Source organism: Mesoplodon densirostris, chromosome 2 (assembly GCF_025265405.1).
Source record: "Mesoplodon densirostris isolate mMesDen1 chromosome 2, mMesDen1 primary haplotype, whole genome shotgun sequence".
Lineage (NCBI taxonomy): Eukaryota > Metazoa > Chordata > Mammalia > Artiodactyla > Ziphiidae > Mesoplodon > Mesoplodon densirostris.
The window spans coordinates 49484231-49498473 of NC_082662.1; the positions used below are offsets into that span (position 1 = coordinate 49484231).

Consider the following 14243-nt stretch of genomic DNA (forward strand, 5'->3'; position numbering starts at 1 on the left):
CTTTCACCCTTTCCCACTCTACTACTCATTCCTCTTGCCCCAATTCCATTTCCAAGGCCCTTTTAAGAGGCTACACCTTCCATGAAGGCTTCCAATATCCCCAAAAGACAGCACTTCTCTGGCCCAAGTGCACTTTCCAGTAGCCCTGTTCTTACTCTGCTTTGCACTGTGGTTCTGATATAACCAAGGCTTTAGGGTGAGATGGGGTGGGGCTTGAATCTCCACTTTGCCATTGCTGGCTTATACCTCTCAGGCCAGTTTCTTTATCTGTTGAGATCCAATCGGCCTCAATTCTAACTTTACTTCACTGTGCACCTTATGTTCATGTTTAGTCCCTTGCACACATCATACTCTTTTCTTCTGACTTCATAAAGTTAGTTCCTTCTTTCTGGAATGTCCTTCCCTGTATTCCTAACTGGTTAACTTTTTACCTAGTGTTGTGCCCTGAATTGTATCCCCCTAAAACTTGTATGTTGAAGCCCTAACCCCCAATATGATCGTATTTAGAGATAGGGCCTTTACAGAGGTAATTAAGGTCAAATGAGCTCATACGGGTGGGGCCCTAATCCAATAGGACTGGTGTCCTTGTAAGAAGAGGAAGAGACACCAGAGAGCTCTCTCTCACCTCTCACCATGTTCACAGAGAAGGGGCCATGTGAGGCTATGACGAGAAGGTGGCCACCTGCAACCCGGAAGAGAGGCCTCACCAGAAACCAACCCTGTGGGCACCTTTCTCTTAGACTTCTAGCCTCCAGGACTGAGAGAAAATAAATGTCTATTCTTTGAGTCATCCAGACTTGGTTATTTTATTGGGTATGGTACTTTGCTATGACAGCCCAGCTAAGACACCTAGGCATCACCTCCTCTAGCTGGTCTTTTTGATACCCACTCCCCTCCTCTCAACACTGTCTAGGCTGGCTTAGTCCCCTCCTACTGTTCCCAGCGTCCCTGTGTGTGCTACTCTCCCAGGACTTATCCAACAGGGCAGAGACATCTGTTCCCCAGGCTAAGGGATCCTCGTCATCTTCTGCTTCTCCAGCATCCAGCACAGGGCCACACTCATCGTGACACATGGTATTGTTAGTTCCCTGACACTTTGCTTTGGGCCTTGTCCCCTGACTTGAATATAAACTCTTTGAGGGCCGAGGCTGCTCTGATTCATCTTTATCATCTCCTCAGCCCTTATGACAGAGCTTTCCCCAGAACAGCCTCTCACTGAGTATTGATTGCAGTGAAACAAATCAATATGACCAACTGGACCTTTACAGATGAGGAAACAGAGAGAGACAGTACTCATCACACAGTGACCCAGCCACATGGCAGCCCACTCTGGGTCAGGTGTGGGTGCTGTGAAATGCAGCTTTCATTCACTGTGGTTTAATTACCTTCAGATCACAGCCCACTTACAAGATAGGACAGAATCCTGTAAATGCATGTAGACACACACGTATGAAAAGATGATCAAATTCCTGTTTCTTTTAGACCAATAATATTAGTTTTCTTGGACTGCCATAACAAAGTGCCACGAACTAAGTAGCTTAAGCAATAGAAATTTATTTTCTCAGGAGGCTAGAAGTCTCAGATGCAGGTCTCAGCAAGATTGTTTTTTCCGAGGCCTCTCTCCTTGGCTTGTGAATGGACGTCTTCTCCCTTTGTCGTCACATGGTCTTCCCGCTGTACATGGCTGTGTCCTAACTTCCTCTTCTTAGAAGGATACCAGTCCTACTGGATTAGGGCTCTCCCTAATAACTTCATTTTAACTTAATTACCTCTTTAAGCATCGTATCACCAAAACACAGTCAAATTCTGAGGTTTTGGGAGTCAGGACTTCAACATACAAATATTGGGAGAACATATTTCAGCCTCTAACACCAATAAAAGGGGATTCTTGTTGATTTTGAAAGTGACTGTGGGATAAACAGACTACAAGCATGAAATATTGAGGTTTTGACTTGAAAAACAATTCCCTCGTAATTGACAAAAATATCACAGACCATGACCCTGCTCTCACATGATTCAATCAGGAGATTTCAAATGTACTTGCTGATTCATGTGCTTTGCCACACCTAACACTGAAACCAGTAGAATGGGCCCACCTCCACTCCCAGCAGCTGACATTATGGTGGTTTCTTCATTCATCTCAAGATCTCAGAGGACTTTCCTGATATCTTATTTTTTCTAATTTAGGCATTTCCCAGTTTTTACTTTTTATTTATTGTTACAGAAGTAATGCCTATTTGAGGTAAAAACTGAAATTCTTCCTTCACTATCCCTCACCTGGTCCCACCCACTCACCCTCTCTCTCTTCCCTCCCTAGAGCTGACCCCTGTTACATGATTTTGCAATCATGTAAAAATGCATTGACAACATACACTGTATGGAAGGTATGCCTATCAGGTATATTGTGCATTATAGACATAAGTGTATTTTACATAAATGTGATCAGGCTGTACATATTGTCCATAACTTGCTTTTTTCACTTAATAATATATTTTGAAGATTTTCCTCCCATATCTTCTATTGTCTTTTTCTAGGCAGCATAGTGTTCCTTAACAGGGGTCAGCAGACTATGGCCTGAACAACAAATTCAGCCTGCTGTCTATTTTTAAATAAAGTTTTATTGAAACACAGCTTCTGCCCTACAGTGGAAGAGTTCAGTAGTTGCAACAGAAACCTACGTAGCCTACGAGGCCTAAAGTATTTACTACCTGGCCCTTTGTAAAAACTAAAATAAAATTTCCCAATTCTCGTATAGTATAACTATATAATTTATTTAACTACTTCCTATTGAAAGATAATTAGATTGTTTTCCATTTTTCTCTTATAGACAGTGCTGCAATGAACATTCTTACATACATAATTTTGTACCCATGTGTGAATATTTCTAAATTCCAAAAAGTAGAATGTCTCTCTTTATTTTCACTGGGGCTTCTGCAATCACATTTTTAAAATACATATAGGCTTTACTTATGGTTAGAGGTTACATTACAATCTTAGGGCTTATTGTTCTTTAGAGTTTTTCTTTGGCCCATTAGAGGGCCTGTATTTATCAGCTACAGGCAGAATCATGTTCCACAGGGGGAAAGATAGAAACTGCAGGGTAAAGACTAAGAACCCAGATTGTAGTGTCAAAAAAAAATCTAGGAAAAAAATCCAGCTATGACTATAGGCAAGGTACTTAATTTTTCTGAGCTTCAATTTTTGCATTTGCAAAATTGTCATGAGGTTGAAAGTTAATGTATGCTAAATGTCTGGTATAGTGTGTATTCAATTCATCATAGCTATTATTACATCACTTCCACTAAAGTGAAGAAAGAGATGGAGAAAGGAAGAGAAGAAGGAAGTGAACTTACATTGAATTTCTACTATATGCCAGGTACTCTGCAATTATCCATTTATTCCTTTGAAGTAGGTTTTATTCAGTTTTTCCCCTGTTCATCTGCCTTTGTGCCCTTTCACAGAGGACATAAATGAACATGACAAATACTATGTCAGAGGCGATCACTGAATGCCATGGGAACACAGAGGAAGGACAATCGTCTGTCCAGGATAATCAAAGAAGGCAATACAGAGGACGCAACATTTGAGTTGGGTCTTAAAGGCTGAGTAGGAGTTTGAGAGGCAAAGACAAGCAATCATTTTAGTCTCCACAACATATGAGGCTTAGATTGTTAGGTCTTATAACTCTTAGCCAACTTTCAATGATTTTGTTCGGTTAACTTTCTCTTTGTATGACATTAAAGCAGATTTTCACCTGTTTCACATGATTTTTACCTAAATATGGTTAAACCATCCATGACCTAAAACAGAGAACTTGGGCAGATAGATTTGAAATACCCCAGAGAGGGAAGTATGGGAAATATTTCTGGAAAGGTATTGGGCTAGGGGAAAAGAAGTATTACTATCAACTGTACTTCTGTTTTACTCTGATACTCTCATTTAGACTTCACAAAAACCAGGAGAGGTAGTTTTACTATGTCTGTTTTTCAAATGAGGAAAATGAGCTTCAAGAAGTTTCTAGAATGTGTCCAAAGTCACACAGCTAGTAAATGACAGAGCTGGAAATTAAGCAGGCGTCTCCCTGACCTCCACACTGTGCCTCCTAAACGCTATGGCCTTTCTGAGGATTAGATCCTCAGCTTAGCACTATGAACTACACCCAATATTTCAAACCTATTTTTTAGCAGCAAAACCTTTTCTGAAATCATACTAACAAAAATAACAACGATATTTATTTAACACTTCATATACGCTAAGTACTGTTACTTGTTTTAACTCATTGTTTAACTCTGTGAGGGCAGTAGTATTAGCTGCTTTTTACAAATGATTAAACTGAGGCACAGAGAGGTTAAGTGATCTGCCCAAGGTCACACAGCTAGATGTGGCAGAGATAGGAAACGGGTCCAGACTGTCTGGTTCCTGTGCTTGGACTCTTGATAATCATGCATATTCTTCTTCAATTTACTCAACAAATATTTAGAGGTGCCTCCCATGTGGGAGCACTGTTATAGATGCTGAATGGAGTTGTCTGGCTGATCTGGTCTAAGGGAACCTGGGGGCCCAGGCCCAGTCCACTCAGACTCCCATTGTTGCCCAAAGTGGCCCTTAAGGTACTTCAAGGAAATCTGGGGTTCCACAGAACACAGTTTGAGAAACGCTGCTCAGCCCACCTGCTACATCATGGTCCAGAGGATATTTTGTGCTATCTCTGCTCTTCCAATGCTCTCTCCCAGAAGCTGCTTGCCTTTTCAATTTAGGTATAATTTCCTGACCCAGAAAGAAGCTCAGAGCGTATATGATGTCAGGTATTATGGGGGCCAGTGTGAGACTGTATACAACGGGGAATGGAGAGAGCTTCGGTACGACTCCACCTGTGAGCGTCTCTACTATGGAGATGATGAGAAGTATTTCCGGAAACCCTACAACTTCCTGAAGTACCACTTTGAGGTAAGTCTGAACAGGGGTGCTCACAGGCCACTGGTTGGGTGCAGGGAGGGGAAGCTGTTGGTGGAGATAGCTGCCTTGCTTTGGAAGATCTTATTTGCTGTAGGGTTTGCTGGTGGCTGAAGGTTCCACTGCACCTGCCCTCACGCAGGCTTAGTGCTGAAGAGGCAACGGCAGGGCCAGTGAGCCGCATACTGTAAATGGGACCAGCCACTGCTATAGATCTCGGCTCCAGTCCTAAGTCAATAAAATAGATTCGGGGCCTGATTTTCTAGGCTGCTTGTCAGAAGACCTATTTCCAGGTTTTGACTCTATTAGAATAGACGTATATCAGACCTTGAGTAGCTCACTGCCCCTCTGTGGGCCCAGGTTACTAAGATGTAAAGTGGGGGCAGGACAGGAGGAGGGTCGGGGGTCTGAGACCTGTGCTCCTGCTTCACCAGGAGCAGGTCCTCACTGGTGACCTTCATCTCTTGACTTTCTGTCCATGATTTTGTTGGAAGAAAGGGTTCCGCTATTGAAAAGTGCTTGCCAACTGCTGATGACCCCTAAGATTCTCCCCATCTTTAAAATTCTGCGGTCTCCTGGTCACCCTGTAGCTCACAACAAGCTCCAGAGCCTGCTCCTGGCCATTCCTTTCTTCACCCCTCACCCTCTGGGTAAGCCGTCGACACAGCAAACCTCACTGGAGGCTTACCATGTGTCAGCTCTTCTATTTTCACACAAATTCTCCCACCGAATCCTCATCATAAGACGATGCATCAGATATTATTATTGGCCCATTTTAGATATTAAAAACCCCAGAGACTTAGAGGGATAAAGCGCCAAGCCCAGTAGGTAAGCACAGACAAGATTTAAATCCAGATCTATCTGAACTAAGCCTGGCTATACATCTTTTAGAAGGGAGGCTAGATTATGCACATTCTATCTAGGTAACATCCACATTCTATCTATAGAGAGAGATGATAGGATGCCAGTACTCTGAACAATTATCTAGTCACATCCTCCCTCCCCCAAGTTTCTCAAGAGAAAAATATTGACAGAGGATAAGGCCAGGCTTATTGAGTCTGTTTCTAAGAAATTGGCTTTCACTATTCACAATAGCCAAGACATGGAAGCAACCTAGATGTCCATCATAAAGAAGATGTGTTGTATATATACAAAGGAATGTTGTTCAGCCATAAAAAAGAATGAAATGTTGTCATTTGTAGCAACATGGATGGACCTGGAGATTATTGTACTAAGTGAAGTCAGCCAGACAGAGAAAGACAAATACTATATGATATCACTTACATGTAGAACCTAAAAAAATAATACCAATCAACTTATTTACAAAACAGAAACAGACTCACAGACATAGAAAACAAACTTAGGGCTACCAAAGGGGAAAGGGGGGTGGGAGGGATAAATCAGGAGTATGGGATTAACAGATACACACTACTATATATAAAATAAATAAACAAGAATTTACTGTATAGCACAGGGAACTATATTCAATACTTTGTAATAACCTATAATAGAAAAGAATCTGAAGCTGTATACCTGAAACTAACACAATATTGTAAGTCAACTACAATTTAAACAAAAGAAATTGGCTCTCCCCACTCCACTTCCACCTCTGCCATCAGGCTCTGTCTACGAGCTGGAAGACATAGACAATGCCATTTTTCTAAACTGGAGGACAGTCTAGGGCCTACGTGTCAGGCAAGACAGACTAGGTTATGCTGTGGCAAAAAGGATTCTGAAATCTCAGTGCTTTAAAGCAGCGATGCCCTACTTATTCTACTCATCCTTCCTAAGGTGGAAAAGAAACTCTCATCATCACAGACACTCAGGACCCAAACTGATGGAGCCTCCATCTCAACACATGCTCTCGTGATTACAGAGCAAACCTCTCATGGGCTCCTAACCCTCATTTCCTTGGTTCACGAGACCACGCCTCAGGTCAAGCTAGCAGAGGAATGCAATCCTGGAATGAAATGACCAAACACTTGTGGGTGGTCCCTAAGCATACCTCTGCTTAGAACTATCACCACCTGCATACCTTTGCCCCTTTCCTCCCAGGTCCACGCCTAGACTTGGCTTTCTGTATCTCTCCACTGCAGAGCCAAGCAACCATCTGTTCAAGAAGGATAAGCCCGCTGGAAAGAAATACACACTCAGAACAATATAGCATTTTATCAGAATCGTGTGTGTGTGTGTGTGTGTGTGTTTAAATAAATATTTTAGCAGTACCACTAAATACTAAGCACTGCTGAATTTTCTGTATTTTAGTATCAATTTGGAATAGCCTTCTAAAGGAATTATTTATAATAATCTGAAACTTTGGATATTTTACAAAGCAAAGATTTAAATATTAAGTATGAATTGGAATATAATGTTAGTGCACAAGGCTAACATCTATGTGATGCTTTTCAGGCCCTGGCAGATACTACAGTCTCCTCAGAGTCCTACGATGATGCAAATGACCTTTTTACTAAAGTAAAAAATGACAAGTCTATGTCGGCTGGAGTGACCATTGGTGTGGGCCCTGCAGGCAGCCCATTTACTGCGACCGCAGGTGTATCTGGGTCACGAGACAGTTCGTTCTTGAATAAGTTAAGCAAGTATAATCAGAAGGTATTAAAGCATAATGCCCGTGTCACACAGTATTCCATAATCTATGCTGAACACGTATTACCTTAACTGCATTGAAAAGTACAGTAGTAATTGAACCTTCATTTGCTTGTGTAATTGGACATGTCTGATCAGTAGTAATCATGTTTGTTTCTCTTCTTACGCTTTACCACACAGAATCAGCACAAAGGGAATAAAATTGCACGATAAGACTAGTACTCTTATCACTTTCCCCATCGTTTTTCATGGTTACCTGGAGCACAGAGGGAAATACTTAGAATGGTAATGTCTTAAAGAGAAACAGCCAAGCCCTCTAAACCAGACTTGGAAGAATTCTAAAGCAAGCCCGGCTTTTCCAAATAGTTTGGAAGGCTGGCCTGCTTAATGAATCTTTCATTTCTTCATCAAACATTTACCATTAACTGCCTATTTTCCTGAGAGGTCAGACAATGCATCCTTGAGGAAGTTAGGAAGTCTGTCTAAACCGAGATCTAAAGACTAGTAACAGTTGTCCAGATGAAAGGGGGCAGAAGTTAACAGAAGGCTGTTCTAGGTCTGGGAAATAGCATGTGCAAAGGCCTGGAGATGAGAGACTGCCTCACACAAATGTGGGATTGAAAGGACTTCTGCTGGCTGAAGCACAGGTGGGAAGGGAAAGGAGGGAGTGATGAGGATGGAGAGGTAATCAGGAGCTGGAGAAATGTTCACTGAATTGATCAGAAATTTACCAAAAGCCTCAAGACATTGATACCAGAACTGGGGATTTAGTTAGGGCTCAAAACATTATTTTGGATGATGAAAATACAGTTATAAAAATTAACTTCCTCAACAAATATAAATTACAGGGCTTCCCTGGTGGTGCAGTGGTTGGGAGCCCGCCTGCCAATGCAGGGGTCACGGGTTCGAGCCCTGGTCTGGGAAGATCCCACATGCCGCAGGGCAACTAAGCCCGGGCGCCACAACTATTGAGCCTGCGCTCTAGAGCACATGAGCCACAACTACTGAGCCTGTGTGCCACAACTACTGAAGCCCGCATGCCTAGAGCCCGTGCTCCACAACAAGAGAACCCACCGCAATGAGAAGCCCCACACCTCAACGAACAGTAATCCCCACTCACTGCAACTAGAGAAAGCCCATGCACAGCAACAAAGACCCAATGCAACCAAAAATAAAAATTAAAATTAAAAAAAAATCTATATATATATATAAATTACATTCTGGAGCTTTGCCACGAATAAGCTACTGATCTGAAGGGAAAGTACTGTTCTGAGATCTGACTGTCACAGATTCATGTGGACTTTTCTAAAAGCAGGTGGCTTCTTCCAACTTTCACTATCACTTTGGATCAAGGTTTACATTCCCTGCAAGTAAGGCTCGTACATGACCCCCTTCCTCTTAAACCAATCCAACCTCACCCTGGTCCTGTGGATCCTGCTTTTCTTGATTACTGAACAGTATAGGATTACCACTAGACTGTAATCTCCATGAGGGCAGGGGCCTATCTCCTTCAAGATCGTGTCTTCTGCACCTAGCATAATGCATGTGACTGTAGGCACTGAAAGGTATTTGTTTAATAAATTAAGTGATATTGGCATTTCCTCATGTCATCGAAATATTCCTAAGCCTAATTTTTAATGGATACCTAATACTTGTGTAGCAGGTTGCATAATGCAGTGCTTTAATTAGAGCAGGGAGAAATGTGGAGGTGAGAATGGACTGGGGGCCGGACACAGGGGAGGAGCACAATGAAACACATTGTAGTAACCAACCCAGTGAAAGGTGATGAGAACTTGACCTGGACAGGGGCAGTGGGAACAGAGATGCAGATGTGGGAGAAGAAGCCAGGCTGGTGTCTAATATGTGTTTGAAAAACGTAATAATACTGTTATATGTATTTATGTTCATACAGTTACATGTGAATATATTTATATTTCCCACAGGTACTAAATACTGCCCTTTTGCATGATCTCATGTGGTAAAATGTATACTCTCTTTGTTCTCTTCTTTCATTCAATGGCGGTTGCTGTTACTGGCAGAAATATGGCTTCATGAGAATTTTCACAAAGGTGCAGACTGCTCATTTTAAGATGAGGAGGGAGAATATCATGTTGGATGAAGTTATGCTGCAGTCATTAATGGAACTTCCAGAGCAGTACAATTACGGCATATACGCCAAGTTCATCGATGACTATGGCACCCATTACATAACGTCTGGAACGATGGGTGGCATTTATGAATATATCCTGGTGCTTAACAAAGAAAGAATGGAAACAGCTGGTAAGTAGAATGGATGCTTGATGCACGCAGTGTTCGATGCTGCATACGCCAGACATGGTTTGCTGTTTTCTAGGCACTGAGTGTCAGCCACACATGATCTCATTTAGCCTCCATGACAACTCTATAAGGTAGCATTAGTATTATTATTTACAGGGGCTTGAGGTTCAAAAGGGTGAAAGGACTTGCTAGTAAGCACTACAAACAGAATTTGAACTCAGACTTGTCTGGTTCTCCAGAACCATGTGTTTTCTATTGCACCATAGTTACCTCTTCAATAATAAAGGAGGGCTTCCCTGGTGGCGCAGTGGTTGAGAGTCCGCCTGCCGATGCAGGGGACACGGGTTCACGCCCCGGTCCGGGAGTATCCCACATGCCGCGGGGCGGCTGGGCCCGTGAGCCATGGCCGCTGAGCCTGCGCGTCTGGAGCCTGTGCTCCGCAGCGGGAGAGGCCACAACAGTGAGAGGCCCGCGCACCACAAAAAAAAAAAAAAAAAAAAAGCAATAATAAAGGATCTCTGGGGTTTTGCTATTTAAAATGTGAAAACATTTTAAATATAGATTCTTGGTTAATGGAACTGCCATCCAATCAGTCAGTGATGACAGAAACCTAGAGTCATCCCAGATCCCTTCTTTCCTTTCACGCCGTAGATCTCTAAGACCGTTCAGTTCTCTCTCCTGAGCAGCTCTTGTCAACATCTCTTCTTCTGCATCCCATCCTACAATGGTAGGCTGGGTTCCCATCTTTCACTTACTACTGCATCATCTCCTAAATGGTCTCTAGGGGAAGACCCACCCCTTCCAATCCATTCTCAACAACTGCCACCAGAAGGATCTTCTGCTTCACAGATCTTATGACATCACCTCCTTGTTTAATATCCTGACTGGTTAAAAAGTCTAAACTCCTTAACACTGACATCAACAATCTTCATGGTCTCACTCCAAACTGCTAGAACAGTGGTTCTCAACACGTGGACTCCAGCAAACAGTATTAGTGTCACCTGGGAATGTGTTAGAAATGCAAATTCTCAGGTTCCCATCCCAAATCTGCTAAATCAGAAACTCTGGGAGTGGGCCCACCAGTGTGTTTCGACAAGCCCTCCAGGTGATTCTGATGCTTAATACAGTTTGAGAACCACAGATCCAGTCAACGACTGAGCAGAAGGGTGAGAGGTGTATCCATATTTCAAAGTCAAGTTCAACTTCCAAGTTTCAAGAAGTTTCCCTGACTCCACCAGCCCAGGCTGGCCACTTCCTTCCTTCAACACATTCATATCAATTCCACACTGCTTAGTCTTTAAAAACAATTTTCCAAATGTTAATATTTCTCTCCTCATCTAGATAGCAAGATCCTTGAAAGCAAGCATCATGTCTGACAATTTTCCACCTCTTTAGCACTCAATGCAGGGTGAGTGGGCAAAACAAGACATGGAGTTTGAAAGCAGACATTAACTTAGATTCCTGGCTAGGGTCATTCATTAACTCATCCATCAATTCATGTATCCATTCTTTTATAATTCAAATATCTATTGAGTATCTATTATGTGTTTGTGCTAGGGATACAAAGGTGAGCAAATCTAAATATGGTCCTTAACATCTTGTAGCACAATACAAACTGCAGATTGAAACCCAACAGTAGGTCTTTTTTTTTTTTTTTTTTTTTTTTTTTTTTTGAGTGGGAGAACTTTACGGGTCTTTTTTTTTCTTGAATTTTATTTTATTTGTTTATTTTTATATAGCAGGTTCTTATTAGTTATCTATTTTATACATATTGTGTATATATGTCAGTTCCAATCGCCCAATTCACCCCAGCACCACATCCACCCCCTCTGCTTTCCCCCCTTGGTGTCCATACATTTGTTCTCTACATCGGTGTCTCTCCAATAGTAGGTCTTGATATCAATGTATGGAACACAAACATTTTGAACAACGCAGAACAGAATAAAAAATATCATAGTGGGTTGTAGGTAGTGAAGATAAATTATTGCTTCAAGAAAATTTTGCCAGTTAAAGACATGTACACATGGACAGAGTCATGATACAAAATAAATAGTTCAGGAGAGACCAGTGTAAAAAGAACTTGAAAAAGTTAATTCAAGTGGATCTTTTTAGAGTCACTCAAAAACATGAGGAAGGAAAAAGAGCTACCATTTGCTGAGTACTTACTAAGTTCCAGGACTGTTGCGTACATTCTCATTTAATTTTCTTGGCAACATTTGGAGGTTAGTGTAATTCTAGTTTTAGCCCCAGAAATGCTGAGCCTCCTTAGGGAAGTTAATTACTTGGCCCAGGGCTGCAGGAAGCTGGCGTCAGAGCCCTGGACCTGGGGTCTTTCCACCACGTGGCTGTGGTAGACCCTTTCATTTGGGCTCTGTCTTTGGTGGTGGATTACTAATTAATTGCCTGGGGTATCTCCAGCCCCTCCTCTCTAAAATCTGTGAGGCAGAAATGGGCTTCCAATGTGGTTAACATTCAAAAGGAGCCCACTAACGAATTGTCCCAGGGATAATTACCTCAGCTCTGTTTATAGAAAACCATATGTCGATAATAGCACAATTTGCTATTTGGGAAGAGCTGATTTTCTATAAATCCGGAAGGTTAGTGTTGCTTTTCTATAAATATGGAAATGTGCTAATCATCACCTCATCTGCTGGAGACTGCTAATAAATCAGAATGTCATTTACATATTAACCTACAAAGAACAAAAACATCTACCTTCTTTCCCTTTGACAAATAGAATCATGCATACCCTCTCTCTATGTTTGATGTTTGTCTAATTTTCTCTTTGTCGCTTTTTCATCCTCTCTCTTACTCCCTTCCCCCCCCCTTTTTCAATGTCCTTTTTCTCTCTGTGTATCTTTGACCTAATGACTTTAACAATATTTATATTCTAGCAAGTGCTTGTTTCTAAGAAATATCCCGTGTGGTATACATTCACATCCTCAAAGAGCTGAGCTTGGAATGGAATGATTTAAGTGAACACACGGGCTGGTTTGCTCTGGGGGAAATCTTTTGTCCTTGGGTTTGCCTGATTCTCTATGGGTTCATCCCAGAGGATGCACAAGGCTGTTTTCTTCTAATGTGTTCTTTAGATAAAATGCTTCTCCCCCAAAGACAGCATGAAACCATCCATCAAACATCAGGGGATGTCTTGGATGTTGCGGAGGTGATGTTAGACTTCAGTGGGACCCTAGACTTTCCTCAAGGGCTGCTGCTGACAGCTTTCTACCTTCTACAGGAATCAGTATGGATGGGGGTTTGAATTTCTGGATTTAGATTTGTTTTCTCCTTCATCCCTTCTTTGGAGCTCCTATTATTTGTCTTTGTGTAAAGATCTGACAAAGAGAATAGTGCATTCACCATCTGGCTGCTCTGGAGTCTGGCCCTATTACACAGCTGATAATTTACCTAGGACAGGGCAAGTACTTCAGTGACACTGTTCTATTCATGTACGTTTCCTGCCTTCTTTTGCACATGCTGTGCTGTCAGCCTCCAAAGCACTTTCCTGTCTTGCCAACCTGACAGATTTCAACTCATTCTTTTGAACTTGTATGGGCAGCCCCACCTCCGTGAAACCTGCCCTGATATTCCTCTGCACATTCTTCCTTAGTTTTGTTTGTTCAGACATGCATTCATCAACCACATTAACTGAGTTGGTGTCATGTGCCAGGTGAACAAAATTGATATGGTTCCTGTTCTTGCAAAGCTCACAATCTAGTGGCGGAAACTAAATAAACAGCCAAAACTCCAGATGTCATCCTTGGCTCCTCCCTTACTTCTTCAGTGAGACCTGTCACCTTTACTTCTAAAGCATATGTGGCATCTGTCCACGTCTCTATTGTCATCTAACTGGTCCAAACAACTATGATCTCTCATCTGGCCACTGCTAGAATATGATGGCTTTTTTTGCTTTTCTTCTCTTTTTTCTCTTTCCTTTCTTTCTTTCTCTGTGTTCTTTTCTTGTTGTTGTCATCGTTGTTGTCCTGCTCACACTCTAACACAGCAAGCTTATTTTAGCCTACAGCCTTGGTACTAGCTATTCTCTCTGTCTGGGCTATCCTTCTCTCTGATGTTTGCATAGCTGTATTCTAATCATTCAGATCTCAACTTAAATGCCCCCTCTTCAGAAAGGCCTTTTCTGACCATGTGGCAAGTCCCTCTTTGTTATAGCACCCTATTTTAATTCTCAGAATATCACTATATATTCTATAATTACCACGCTCACATGCTTATTTGTTTATTGTCAACCTCCTCTTTCTAGTATACATGTTCCATGAAAGCAGAGGCCTCATATGTTTTGTTCACTGTTATATATTCATCTCCTAAAACAGTGCCTGGCCTTAATAACTTCTGTTGAGTCAGCTAATGAATAGATACATATAAAATTGCAAATTGTGATAGGAGCTGGC

The 14243-nt window shown here is 41.9% G+C and overlaps 1 protein-coding gene across 1 annotated transcript in view; it reads left to right on the forward strand.

The window, feature by feature from the left end:
* C8A (complement C8 alpha chain) overlaps positions 1-14243 on the forward strand; it is a 67278-nt gene that overhangs the window by 26294 nt on the left and 26741 nt on the right. The window contains exons 5-7 of the mRNA XM_060084028.1: positions 4758-4947; positions 7363-7563; positions 9597-9837. Coding sequence (XP_059940011.1) covers positions 4758-4947; positions 7363-7563; positions 9597-9837 — 632 coding nt within the window. The remainder of the gene's footprint in view (positions 1-4757; positions 4948-7362; positions 7564-9596; positions 9838-14243) is intronic.